Source organism: Rhynchophorus ferrugineus, unplaced genomic scaffold (genome assembly GCF_030347505.1).
Source record: "Rhynchophorus ferrugineus isolate W39M unplaced genomic scaffold, kcgeb_rfMv2 rfM11, whole genome shotgun sequence".
NCBI classification, from domain to species: domain Eukaryota; kingdom Metazoa; phylum Arthropoda; class Insecta; order Coleoptera; family Curculionidae; genus Rhynchophorus; species Rhynchophorus ferrugineus.
The window spans coordinates 32279015-32293339 of NW_027472590.1; the positions used below are offsets into that span (position 1 = coordinate 32279015).

The 14325-nt window shown below is 36.1% G+C and overlaps 1 protein-coding gene across 1 annotated transcript; it reads left to right on the plus strand.

The window, feature by feature from the left end:
* The first annotated feature begins 84 nt into the window (after positions 1 to 84).
* arr (low-density lipoprotein receptor-related protein 6) lies at positions 85 to 14310 on the plus strand. The gene is made up of 24 exons (XM_076417084.1): positions 85 to 448; positions 504 to 742; positions 797 to 984; positions 1038 to 1215; positions 1272 to 1387; positions 1446 to 1876; positions 1936 to 2088; positions 2142 to 2312; positions 2567 to 2761; positions 2818 to 3130; positions 3194 to 3345; positions 3408 to 3540; positions 3602 to 3733; positions 4181 to 4329; positions 6372 to 6617; positions 6678 to 6829; positions 7816 to 8066; positions 8119 to 8304; positions 8361 to 8599; positions 9860 to 10016; positions 10868 to 11051; positions 11112 to 11385; positions 12736 to 12955; positions 13013 to 14310. The coding sequence occupies exons 1-24, from the start codon at positions 376 to 378 to the stop codon at positions 13251 to 13253; spliced, it is 4773 nt and encodes a 1590-aa protein (XP_076273199.1). The 5' UTR covers positions 85 to 375; the 3' UTR covers positions 13254 to 14310.
* The last annotated feature ends 15 nt before the right edge of the window (positions 14311 to 14325 follow it).

Genomic DNA, 14325 nt, shown 5'->3' on the forward strand with positions numbered 1-14325 from the left:
CAATTTGTAATTATAATAAATAAAATTGAAGTTATGACGTCATAGAACTAAATCACGAAAAAATGCCTAAAAATCAAAGTCACTAGACCATTGACAGATGAGGTCTGAAGAATGTTGTTTGGTGGAGCATTGTTTATAAATTCTCGACCGTAAAGATAAACTGAGAGTTTTTTGTTTTTATTTGGTTATTTATCTTGTACTCAATTAAACAAAAACTATAATGCAATTCTAGTTGCGATTCATGTACATTAACTTGTTTACATTATTTTGGGATGTTTTTATCAGTTCTTAATATCACTAAAAATTCAAAATCGTTTGTTTGCTTATAATTTGGTCGAAAGATGTGAAGAACTGTGTTGTGTTAACATAATACCAATGTCGACTTACGCATCTACTCAGATATGGCTTTGGCTGATATTCAAATTTATGTTTTTGGTAGTTGTTACTTGTAAGTCATGTTTCTAATTTTATTGAATCTGTTTTACACTAATCTCTTATTATAGTTCAAAGTCAATTGTCAACAAATCATCCAATATCATTAATATATTCTACTACAAAAGATATAAGAAATTTTACTTTTACAAAAAGTAGAGATAAACCAAAGACATCAGTACTAATAAGGAATTACACATTTATATCAGCAATAGATTTTCATTATGCCAAAAAGAAAATGTGTTGGTCTGATCAAGAATTATCCAGTATATATTGTTGTGATTATGATGGAAATGTTGCAGATAATAAAGTAAGTAACTATAATTCAACAATTTAATCCAGTTTGTATAAAACAAATTTCCAGAAAAAAATAATTGGAGACATTTCCTCTCCTGATGGCCTTGCTATTGACTGGTTTACCAATAATATTTATTGGACAGATAGTGATTTCAATCAAATTGTAGTTGCTACTATAGAAGGGAAGCATCGAAAAGTTCTCTTTTGGACAGATATAGATCAACCTCGTGCCATAGCCGTAGTTCCTATGAAAGGGTATTTGATTCACTATATTAAGGTATACTTAACAAAATTATTTAAAACTTTAGTCTGTTATTTTGGACCGATTGGGGAGAAGTACCTAAAATTGAAAGAGCTGGAATGAATGGAGATCCAAATACTAGAAGGGTAATTGTATCAGAGCATATATATTGGCCTAATAGTATAACAGTTGATTATGAAGCTGAAAAGATATACTGGTTAGATGGAAAGTTGTTGTTTATAAAGGTATTATTCTGTAAGTGTTGGTATATTTGGCGGATTTCTATATGCACCTATTTTAGGTTATGGATTACGATGGGAAACATTTACATACTATTTTAGATAGTAAAGGTCTTTCTTATCCTTATGCATTATCCCAAATATCAACGAAATTATTTTGGACAGACTGGAAGACATCGTGAGTAATATTTTTTATATGTTGTATATTGTATTATATTATATTTTTGTTATTACAGAGCAATAAACTTTTATGACTTTGATACAAAACACCAGCCAACAGAATTATGTATTGCCACTCAAGTAATTGATGTAAAAGTGTACAGTAAAGAGAGACAAATTCTGAAACCACATGCTTGTGAAATAAATAATGGTGGATGTTCACACCTGTGTTTATTAGCACCAGAACCTCCACTGTACTCATGTGCCTGTCCTATAGGAATTAAGCTTGTAGACAATAAAACTTGTGCTGATGGTCCAAAAGAAGTCCTTTTGTTGGCTAGAAAAACAGATATTTATATAATTTACTTAGATTCTCCAGATTATAGTGTAAAGCCTATACCACTTAATAATGTAGTGTATTCCATAGCAGTTGATTTTGATCCAATAGAGAAATATATATATTGGTCTGATGATGAAGTTAGGAAAATACAAAAAGCAACATTGGATGGTTAGTTAAACAATCACAGTTTTATTTGTTGTGCATTTTGGTTCATGTTAAATTCATAGGGAAAGATCAACAGGACGTCATTATGGCTGAAATTCGTGATCCTGATGGTATTGCCCTGGATTGGATCGGTCGAAATATCTATTGGGCTGATACAGGTACCGATAGAATCGAAGTAGCCAGATTAACTGGCGGATATAGAAAAGTAATAATAGGTATGTCTGATTATTGATCCAATTTCCTTCCGATCATCATTTTTTATTGGTAGGTGACGGCTTGATAGACCCCAGGGGAATTGCGGTGGCGCCAGAATTGGGATGGCTTTTCTGGTCAGACTGGAATGAGAAAGACACTAAAGTAGAGAGGTCTAATCTAGACGGCTCAGAACGGATTCAGATCGTTCGGCATAACCTTGGATGGCCAAATGGAATAACTTTAGGTAGGTAAAATCTTTAGTCTCCGCCATACTTCTCTCCTCCTCTTTTCAACTGTTTGAAGCGTCTCTGGAACCATTTATAGTTTTGATATCCAACATATAACTTCACATCAATAAAACGTTTTCCCTTTAAATTGTTCCACATTTTCGGGAAGCACAGCTAGGACTATCCAATAAAGTCTAGTCATACATTTATTCCTCCAAATATCTTTATATGATTGCTATCAACTATTATGAAACAATATTTACTTTTCCAGATATTCCCAACAGGAAGATATACTGGTGCGACGCGAAAAAGGACAGGATTGAATTCTCCAATATGGACGGAGAGGACCGAAAAGAATTGATCAATGAAAATGTTCTCCATCCTTTCGGTTTCAGTTTGATGGGAACGTATTTATATTGGACTGACTGGCAAAGGAGGACGATAGATAGAGCTCATAAGGAGACCGGTATTTTCCAGTTAAAATCGTTTGAACAGCTCGAATTGTATGCCGTCGAATTACAGGTGATAACAGAGAACTCATTGTAGACCAGATGGAGAACGTGATGGGACTGAAGGCGGTGAGATTAGAGCGACCGACCGGTTGGAACTTGTGCAAGGAGAACAACGGTAACTGTTCGCAATTGTGTCTGTATCGTAACAACAAGACCCGATTGTGCGCGTGCCAAATCGATTTCGAACTGGCCAGAGATAAACAGCGGTGTCTGAAGGCGGACGCCTTCTTGCTCTTCACCATGAAGGATAAGATCGGACGTGTCAGCATCATGAACGAACCCATAGAGAACAACTTCCATATTCCGAACATCAAGCACGCCAGGTTAGTTTCGCGCGGTGTTTTCTCATCGAATATCATTCATTTGTTTTTTTTTGTATCGAATAGCTCGATAGATTTCGATTCAAACTCATTGCGGATATATTGGAGTGACAGTAGACTGAGGGCAATAATGAGGGCGTACATGAACGGTTCGGAACCACAGAAGGTCATCGATTTAGGGCTGGCGTCTCCCGAGGGTATTGCTGTTGATTGGTTAGGTATTAAGCCGTCGGTTAAACAATTTTCATCGGGGATAACATCGCCGCTTGTTTGTATTCAGGTTTGAACATCTATTGGACCGACCCAATATCTCACAGGATCGAGGTTGCCAGACTCGCGGGCACATCGAGGAAGACCCTGTTGTGGGATAGTACTTATGAGCCACGAAGTATCGTCCTGGATCCGGTTTCGGGGTAAGACCGCTCTGGTTTCGAGTCGGAGTTTTGTGTATCAGTCGGGCGTCTCGATTTTCAGTTACATGTATTGGTCGGAATGGGGTCAGTCGAATTCGATCAAGAAAGCCGCTATGAATGGGTCGAGACAACGGAAACTGATTTCCACTAATGGGAAAGCGTTCGGGCTTACCCTTGACTACGACAAGAAAAGGTATACTGATAGGTTTGAGAAACAGTAATTCACGTTTTTAACGTGTCTTTAAATTTATTCATTTTATTAACAAAGTTTCATGTTTCAAAATTTTCTTAAAGGCAAATTGTACATATAGCCCGTTCAATAAAACAGTGAGCTCGCATCATCTGTACTGATGACGTCAACATGTCGCAGTGTTGCCGCATCAACTCTGTGTTTTAAATCATTTTGGCTTTGACATACAACAAAATCCTAATCTAAATAATATAGGAATATTATATTTCTCTCCAATATCATATTAGAATAAAAATAAAGTCACTTATTTAAGAAAATTGAAAAGTTAATAAAAACTCAAAGTTTCTAAATGATCATTCTCGAAAACATTTTTGATAGAGATTTTAACAAAACACGATTTAAAAACGTGGATTACTTTTTTTCTCGCGTGTTCATACATTTTTCCATCAGACTATATTGGGCGGAAAATATGGAGAACAAATCCGCTATTTGGTCCGCCGATTTGGATGGTAACGACAAGAAGACTATAGCAAGAGAGGGTGTTTACAACCCAACTGGTTTGGCTTTGTATAAGGAACATATATATTGGACCAGCGGCAGTAAGTATTAACTAGCGTTGGGAACTAACGACTGATTATAGTAGAAATAGTCGAACTAGCCGATAGTAAAATAAACTACGGACCGAAAATAGTAGTTACATTTCAGTCAACGCACACTTTTTCTTTTCAATGTTAACAGACGGAGATATACGAATTCCTTCCCGTGCTAATTTTGAGAGAGGGAAAGACGGAAATAATTGTTTGTTTCTCTGTGCTGTACAGATCAGTCAATTTTACATAATCCTAAATTATCAAGTGGCAGTGTGAAAAAGGAATAGAATAATGATCCCAAATATTGATATTTTATGATTATTATTCGTTGAAACTTGAATGAAAGAAGTTTTAACATTCAAGAGACTTAAACAAACATCAAGAGACGTAGAGAATCGAAAGTCAATCAAAAAAGACCCAAAAGTTGTCGAAATCGTGTTTTTACCTTATTAACAGGTCTATTGAAAAAACCCCGACCTTGCACATAGATGGCGCTACTAGAATTAAATCCATATGTTTTTTAGTTAGTCCTAATCCTCAAAGGATGCGTGTATAAATTTGACAGCTGTCGGATCATTAGTTTGTGAATTATAACATTTTGAAAAGCAACTTTTGTTATTGTGAAAAAAAAATGGATAAAAAGGAATTTCGCGTGTTGATAAAATATTGCTTTTTGAAGGGAAAAAATACAATTAAAACAAAAACTTGTCTTGATGCCGAGTTTGCGGGCACTGCCCCAGCAATATCAACCATCAAGTATGCCTAGTTTAGACGTGGTGAAATGAGCACCGAAGACGGTGAACGTAGTGGACGCCCAACAGAGGTTGTTACCAACAAGACATTTTAAAAAGCCACAAAATGATTTTGAATGACCGTAAATTGAAATTCAATGAAATAGCAGACACTCTAAATATATCAACTGAACGTGGACATCATGTCATCACGAATATTTGGGTATGAGAAAGCTCTGTGCAAAGTGGGTGCAGCTCGAGCTCACTTTTGACCAAAAACAACGACGGGTTGATGATTCGGAGCAGTGTTTGAAGATGATGAAACATAATAAACCCGAGTTTTTGCATCGATAAGTGAGAGTGGTTGGAACATGACTCCATCATTTCACTCCGAAGTTCAATCAGTTCAAAGCGTGAGAAAACGCAACAGTCGGCTGACAAGGTTATGGCGTCTGTATTTTGGGATGCGCATGGAATAATTTTCAATAATATTCATAATTTCATTGACTAGCTTGAAAAAAGAAGGATCATCAACAGCGACTATTACATAGCGTTATTGGACCGTTTGAAGGACGAAATCGCCGAAAAATGGCCGCATTTGAAGAAAAAGAAAGTGCTGCCTCATCAAGACAATGCACCGTGTCACAAGTCAGTGAAAACGATGGCAAAAATCCATGAATTGGACTTCGAATTGCTTCCTTATCCACCGTATTTTCCGGATCTGCCCCCCAGCGACTATTTCCTGTTCTCAGATCTCAAAAGAATGCTCGCTGGGAAGAAATTTTCGTCGAATGAAGAGGTGATCGCTGAAACTGAGGCCTATTTTGAAGCACAAGACAAATCATACTACAAAAATCGTATCGAAAAGTTGGAGGGTCGCTATTATCAGTGTATCACCCTTGTAGGAAATTATGTTGAATTAAAAACACTAATTTTGCCAAAAAAATATGTTTTACTATGGTACAATATAAATACAATCAGACTATAAACTAAAATTAAAAATATATGTATTACATATAAAATCTATGTAAGTATAAATTCGGCACAATATTTTTAAGGTCGCGGCTAAGATGGCAAAGCCAGAACGTTGCAATCCAGTCGAATAAATCTAGTAGTTTCGAAAATTGTAAGTGAAAGTACACGACTGAAACAATCTATGGTAAAAAGTAGTCAAATCAGTCGAACCAAAAATAGCAACTGAAAGAGTCGATAGTAAAAAGGAGTCATTTACTGAACAGTAAATAGTCGTTTTCAGTCGATAGTTCCCTAGTATCAACCATATTAATTGACCGTAAAAATACATTGACGTCATCGTTCTAGATCAATTATACCGAGCTCTGAAATATGACGGGTCGGCGCTGACGAGGGTGATGTCGTTATCAGAAAATCCAACGGATCTGATCATGTATCAGTCCGCCAAGCAGAATCAGACGAATCAGTGTGCCATCAGCAACGGCGGGTGCTCGCATCTTTGTCTCGCGTTGTCTTCCGAGAATCCCGAGGAAAGCACCAAATATACCTGCGCCTGCCCCACCCATTATGTCTTGCAGAACAACGAGTGCATCCGTGAGTAACTGTTTTGTTCCTACTTCGTATAAATCATCAGTTTTTTATTAAATATTTCAGCGCCATCTAATTTTATGATATACAGTCTCAAGAACGTGGCAGTTCGCCTAGTACCTGATATATCCGATTGTCCTGAGGCGGTGTTGTCAGTTCAAGGCTTGAAAGCTGTGCGATCGATTGATTATGATCCAAAAAATAATGTTATGTATTGGGTAAGTAGACAATGTGCATTTACCAGGTATTATTCGTTTCTTCCTAATTCGACATACTATATTCTTCACTGACATTCTATTTCGCAAGCTGAGAACACGGTTTCGTAAGTGATTGTGTATCAAACAAAAAACCAAAATTAACTTGGTGAATCCTTAGTTAAAAGGTTAAGTAATACAACAGTGAAGACCTAAAGATATTGGCTAAACGAAGTGTATGTATGATTAAAAAATTATTAAAATCTTCGTCATAATTAGTGGGAATGGAAGTGTTGAGTTGTTAAGGACAGAAACAATTTATTTTCTCCCTTTGCATAAATTAATGCACGAGTTTGTTTATTTAAATGAATATTTCGTCTGTCTGGTTTAGGATAATACTGATTCTGTCATCTGACCCAACAGATGATTATACGTAGGACATAAAGAATTATACTGTTCTTGATTCTTGCCTTCCATTATTGATACATTTTCCTTCTTCTTAATTCTGATTAAATCTTGACACTCTTGGCTGTTTCTTAACAAATGTTCTTTGAATAATTCTGTAATTAGTTTACTGTTTCTGGTCTTGATTCTGTAACTCTTTCACTCTTTTTATTCGGTTATTCTTGGTAATTCGGTTGTTCTCCAATTCTGTTACACATTCTGATGTTCTGTTAGTAAGACATTTACAGCATTGGTTTTGGTGTTTTTAAACGTTTGTTATGGGGGTTTCCTCCATAATTAGTGAAAATTAGTGACAATGCTCTATTTCATCAATTGACACTTGTACACAAGCTGCTGTCATATTCACCTGATCTGGTATCATGCGATTTTTACTTAGCCGAGGAATTGCGGTAACCTTTTTTCCCCAGAAAAAGTGACCTAAAGAAACTCGACAGGCTCTTTGACTGTAGAAATCCGTGGGTGACGGAAATTTTTGTTAAATCATTAACACCATTTAAAAAAATCTTTTTATTTTGAAAGTCACCATTTGATTCTCCCGTTACCAGATCGATGGCAAGGTTCATGCCATAAAATCGTCAAACATCGGTAGTCAGCTGGTAAATTTGGTGGTACCTTCCAGTAACGACATAAGACCCTTCGATATTGCTATCGACGCCATCGGCCGGCTGCTGTTTTGGACCTGCGCGGTTCAGAACATCATCAACGTCACCCGTTTGGATAACTCGAACCCGTTCGGGAACCTAAAAGCCAAAGATGGAGAACATCCTAGGCTGATAGTGATCCACGTAACCAAAAGGTATTCGCTTTTACATCAAAAAAGTCAATAAGCACATTCATATACATTTTAGATTGTTATTCTATACGGACGTGGGTGATACTCCGCAATTAATAAGAACTCGTCTCGATGGGTCTCACCGAATTATCATCACCAAGGCCAGCGACATAACTGCGTTGGCGGTGGACACCGAAAACGATTCGATAGTGTGGTCTCAAGGTCAGAGTATTTACATCAGCAATATCGATGGCGAGAACAAGTGAGTACCCCCAATTAGACTCAGTCTCAATGTCGTACTATCGTACTTTGTTCCAGGCACGTGCTGGTCAACGAAAGTAAATCCAAAATCACTCAGCTGACCGTACACTTAGGGTGGCTCTACTGGGTGGACAAGGACTTGAACCAGCTTCAACGGCTTGAACTGACAACCGGAAAATCGAGAACGACCCTGCCCATTCAGGTGTCTCACATCGTCGACTTGATTTCGGTTAAAAAACCCCAGAACCATAGCTGTTATGACCAGGTGAAATGTTCGCATTTTTGCGTACTGAATGGTAAGTCAACGAACCCCGAGGTGGTTCACGGTAGGGATGTCGAAAAAATATCGATATATCGGTAAAAAGAATCGATATTTTTGTTAGCTGATATTTTTCTATATTTTATTCAAAATAAATTAAATACATTTTTTAAACATTATAAAATCCTTTTAGTTGTTAATTGGTACTTCTTTTAAAGGTTAGGATTAAAAATTTTACTATTTTTTAAATATTTAGAGAATATCGGTATCTTTTGGGCTGAAATATCTATATTTTTTCACCGATATATCGAAATCGAAAACAAAGTCTTTTCCCTTTTTCAAATTTATTTAGTACCACAAGTTTAATAGAATCTATTAAAATACTCTCTTTTTTTCATTATATTTTTCTTCATGAATATAAATTATCTAAAGAGCCCTCATGTTCATCCTTTTTACCATTTCCTATAGGCTAATGAGATGGAAAAAATTACTTATGATGAGTGCTTTAAATAATTTCTCAAACATACTAGCTGGAAGATGTATATATATATTCCTGAAACCATGAGCTCTAATAGATGCAAAAAAAAATATATTTGTTCGGATAATTACATATGTTTTTTTTTTAATGAAACAAATCCCTTCAAGGTAGTTATTAATTTTTTAATTTAAGCACTATTTTACCCGTCCAAGCCCTGAATCGCTTTGCATCAAAATTCCTAGTGTATTGAACTTTGGTTCATCCTCTCTTAAAAGGTTTGCATTTAATAGCTATTATTTTAATGCAATGGCAACTATCAAATTATTGATCCAAGAATAAATGTATATCGCCGTTTGGATAGCTTCTTTGGGAAGAACCAAAACATGTTGCAACGCTCCTAAATTTCTTTGATACTTAATCCAGTTAGTTTGGGATTTTTAACATTATCAACTATTTTTTAAAGACAGCCAAATACTTCTTCGAATGAAACCGACTCTGCACTTCTTTACTATCTGTCCATCCGGGTACTACAACGCTTCCTAGATCGAGAATTTACTTTATTTATTGTACTACCAACTTATATGTACTAATGAACTAATAATCTCTAAACACACTATTCCATACGTTAGACACACTTAAAATGACGCTTGAAACAAATAAACAATAAACGCACCATAGAAACAAAGTGAACTAATCACGTCCCGTCGTGGCTCTTAACATAGCGATGAAAACAAGCAATAAGTTAAAAGTAGCGACAGCTAGATGTTGAAGGTTAAATCTCTATTTCTCCGTGATAATGACTTATCCAAATTATTTCAGGAACATATCCGCACTGTGCCTGTCCTCACGGCAAAATGTTGCAAGAAGACAAAGGATCGTGTCAGACCATTCCCAATTGCGGACCGGAACGATTTACTTGTACAGCGGTATCATCCGAATCCAGAGATTGTATTCCAATATCATGGCGCTGCGATCGGTAAGTACACCATTGCTTTTGGCTATAAAGTTGTAACCAAGTTATGCTCGTCCAAGTCGTTATTTGGGGGGGGGGGTTATTAAAAAATAAGATTAAAATTTATTTATATTACAGGGGGAAGTTAAAAAATAAGTTTTTAATATAATATTTTATTTAAATATTTAACCAGTATAAATAAGATTAAAATTTATTTATATTACAGGGGGAAGTTAAAAAGTAAGTTTTAATATAATATTTTATTTAAATACTGGTTAACATTCGTTTAAAATATTTTCTAAATACAGAATCTAATAATGAAAACTGATAACTTATTTTCTAGTTGTACATTATTATTGCCGAAATATTATAAAGTAAAAAGCTAAAAATTAAAAAATAATTTGTCAAATATATTTAAATACAATATTTGAATTTATTAGAGCAATTAGAAGTTGCAATTTTGATTTCGAAACCTTTTATTTTTTATGTATTTTAGGATATGATATGTAACCATCCAAAATTTTTCATTTTTGCCCTTTACAATCTTTTTTTTTCATCCACCAGAACAAGCAATACCTAATTATTACTTTTCTTATTATGTTTCCCTCCTCTGAATGTTGAACACAAGTCATAGTTTTAAAAAATAGTGACATTTGCTGACATAACATTTTATCATGAATTTTCTTTAAAAAAAAATCTAGAGATGGCTTCAAAAGTTACCCAAACCTCCTTCTGGTACGTCCTCTTCCAGTTCACCTGACTTTTGAATGCCGAGACGAAATTGCCAGATATCGGAGAAACTTCTCTAATCCCGTAGCTTTCCAAAAGCTAATATTTCCATTGCTTTGTGATTTTCATTATATCGTAATTTGTAGGCAAAATGATTGTTCTGACGGAAGCGACGAGTGGGACTGTCCCAGTTGTCAAGCTCACCAGTTCAGATGCCAGGACGGCCATTGTATTGATAAGTCTTACGTTTGCAACAACGTCGATGATTGTGTCGATCGTTCGGACGAGAAGAATTGTTGCGAAAATGGATTCCAGTGTCCGCACACGGAAGTAATCACTTCTCGTATAAATCGTCGCCCGTTTATTAATCCATCCTGTTACTCTAACCAGGTTTGTTTACCGTCTACATCAATATGCGACGGGAACGAGGATTGCGCCGACGGATCGGACGAAAGGGAGTGCCAGAGTCAATCGAGCCACGTAGAGATATGGAAAGGACCCGTTTTCTTGATAATAGGCTTCTTAGCGTTCATGCTGCTCATCTGCATGTTGTTCATCTTGAGGAAGAAATGCTTGCATCGCGAGGATGTCGTCGAACAGCCGGAAGACAGCCTGAGTCCCCTGGATCCCAACGGCCATAACAAGAATCTGAAACTGAGAAAAGGTATTCCACTTGTTGCTTTCATGCTTAAAATTAACTTTATTAACGAATTATTCTTACCTATCATATCCGGCCTATCATAGTAAAACATATTTTTTTGGCAAAACTAGTTTTTTTTAATTCAACATAATTCCCTTCAAGGGTGATACACTGATTATAGCGACTTTAACTCTAAGCTGTTATTCTTTTTGTCTAACATGATGTTTCCAGTTTAACATACTGTCAATATCTATTCCGAGGTATATAGCTGATTCTGCTTGAGGAATCGACCATCCGTCAAGTGATATAATTAGGTTTTTGTTATTTCGCAAGGCAAAATTAGCATGGACAGATTTGGAGCTATTAAACTATATTATCCAGGCTTTAGTCCATTTGTAGATATTGTTGATTGCTATTTGTATTTCTAAGTATTGTTTCCTTTGTTGTTGGGATATCTGCAGTATAGAGCAGATACAGGAGTGGTCCCAAGGCACTAACCTGTGGAATTCCAGCTAAAACAAGTTTAAGTGTTGAGAGTGACCCTTCATACGATACTCTAAATTTTATTTACAAGGCAGTATATCATTTCTTCGAATGCGTTTTCAACAACCGCTGTTACTCTGTTCACTTGGTCGATCGTCTAGTGGTGATTTCAAAATCCTGGAAATCTGATATTTCTATAAATGGTTTAATATGTTTTAACAGCAGTTTCTCAAATAATTTTGATATGGCGAGTAGCAGCGAAAGATCCAACTTGTTCTGCCGATTTGTCAGGTTTTTTGAGCATAGTTATTCGAGCAACCTTAACACATTCCGGAACATACTAGAGTCTCAAACAAGCATTGAATATATATGTCACCATGATTATTGTTTTCCGTGACAGCTCTTTCAATAACCCAGGTGAAATATCATCAATTCCAAGAGTATTATGTCATATCTATAGAAATATGATTCATCTACCCATTTTCGTACTTTCTTTCAGCATTTCGGATACGTGCATCTATAATTTTTTTTAGTATCAAATAAATAATCACGAGGAGGCACTAGTTGTGGTTACTACGAAGGGTTTCCGAAAACGTACCAATTTAATCACAATAATGCATCTGTTACTGGGTTTCCAGTAATAATCCTTCATCTAAATTGATCAGTTGATGTTGGTAAATCTTATAAGTTATAGTTTTATAACGGTTTGGTTTTGGAACACTTACAGCTAATCCGCAAGTTGCAATTCTTTTGGAATGGGTCGAAGTATACTTGTTATTGGAATTTTTAGCTATTGTCTAAACTAAACAAAAAGGATATGTTGGATAAGTGACGGCATTGATAGGAATTATTTTCGAATTATAATATAGTCGAATCAATTTTCATTCATAGGTATCCCTGATGTGGTACGTATGTCTATGTTAAACGACAGTCGACCTTCCACTTATGACCGAAGACATATCACGGGTGCTTCAAGTAGTTCAAACACGAACGGTTCAAGCAGTGGATGCTACCCGAGGGAGACGTTGAATCCTCCACCAAGCCCTGCCACCACGGCCGCTTCAACGAGAGCAAGCAGTCCTTCTAGATACCGACCGTACAGGCACTATAGGTAACTTCTTTTGTTTTATTATTTCCAACGAAATGTTAACAAAACCGAACGTTTCAGATCTATAAATCAACCGCCGCCTCCTACTCCGAACTCCACCGATGTCTGCGACGAGAGCGACTACAACTACCCCCTCAGTCGGAGGTACGAGGGTTCGTTCCCGCCGCCTCCAACGCCCCGATCTCATTATCACCAAGAAAGTTGCCCCCCTAGTCCCAGTTCGAGAAGTTCGACGTACTTCAGTCCCCTACCTCCCCCGCCGAGTCCGGTGGCGGGTCCCAGAGGCGACTCGGATTCGTGAGCGCGTCGTAGTCGAAACAGGCGTTTGTTTTTTTCGTTAACTATTCGGATTATAAATTACGTTGATGTTTGAAAGAAAATTCTGTTTACCTCATTAGTTCGTAATGGTAGTTGATAAGGTTATTTATTTTATTCCGAATGTTTTGATGGATCGAACGCAGATCGGTGTGGGAGACGAGGAAACGCAAGTTTACAGAAACTTTTCTTTCTAAGTGCAATCGTCCTGATCGGTTTTTCTTTTTGGGCATTCTTTTAAATTTATTTTACGCATAAGGTATCTCATTAGGTTAATTCATTTCACTGTTGTTAGCGGACCATAGCGATGATGTGGGTAGATTAATGAAGACAAATTAACCAATTATTATCAATAGTTCAACGACTGACTCGAGTAAGTAGACCTAAATTCATACTTAAACATAAATTTGGTCGGTTGTTCGTTCGAAATTTACGAGAAACGTTCTTGTTTAAGGGAACCTAGTACCTTTATGTCTGTTTTAAATTATATTTTATAGGTTGTTTTAAGGAATCAATGCCATTAATATTATTTGTATAGTTACGGTGAAGCACCTAAAGCGACGTTACTGATTGCCATAGAGAAATCACATTACACAATGTGGAATGAGGTTTTCCTACATTAGGTGTACCGCTGGTTATTTCAGTTACAGATTACAAAAATGTATATGTGTGTGTGTTCTTTTTTTTTGTATAAGTTACTAACGACCTTTACTTGTAAGAAGTTGACCTCGTTACCTGTTTATTCTAATATTACTAGATTAATTTATCTCATAGGACTCTAGATTAGGAAAATTAAAAAAAATGAAGATGAAACAAAACAAAACCTATTGTGATAGCTTTTAATATACGATACGCATAACTTTTTCTCCGATTAGTGGAGACTGAGATGAAGCTTTAAGAAGAAAATCACCTTTTGTGCCTATACTTAACTTAGCGTATACATGTAAATATATGTTATGGTTATTTTTTATAACCTGTATAAACATCTGTTTCACTCAAATTTATAATGAAATATACATGAGAAAAAAATATCTTTTATAAAAGCCTTGTTTTATTTT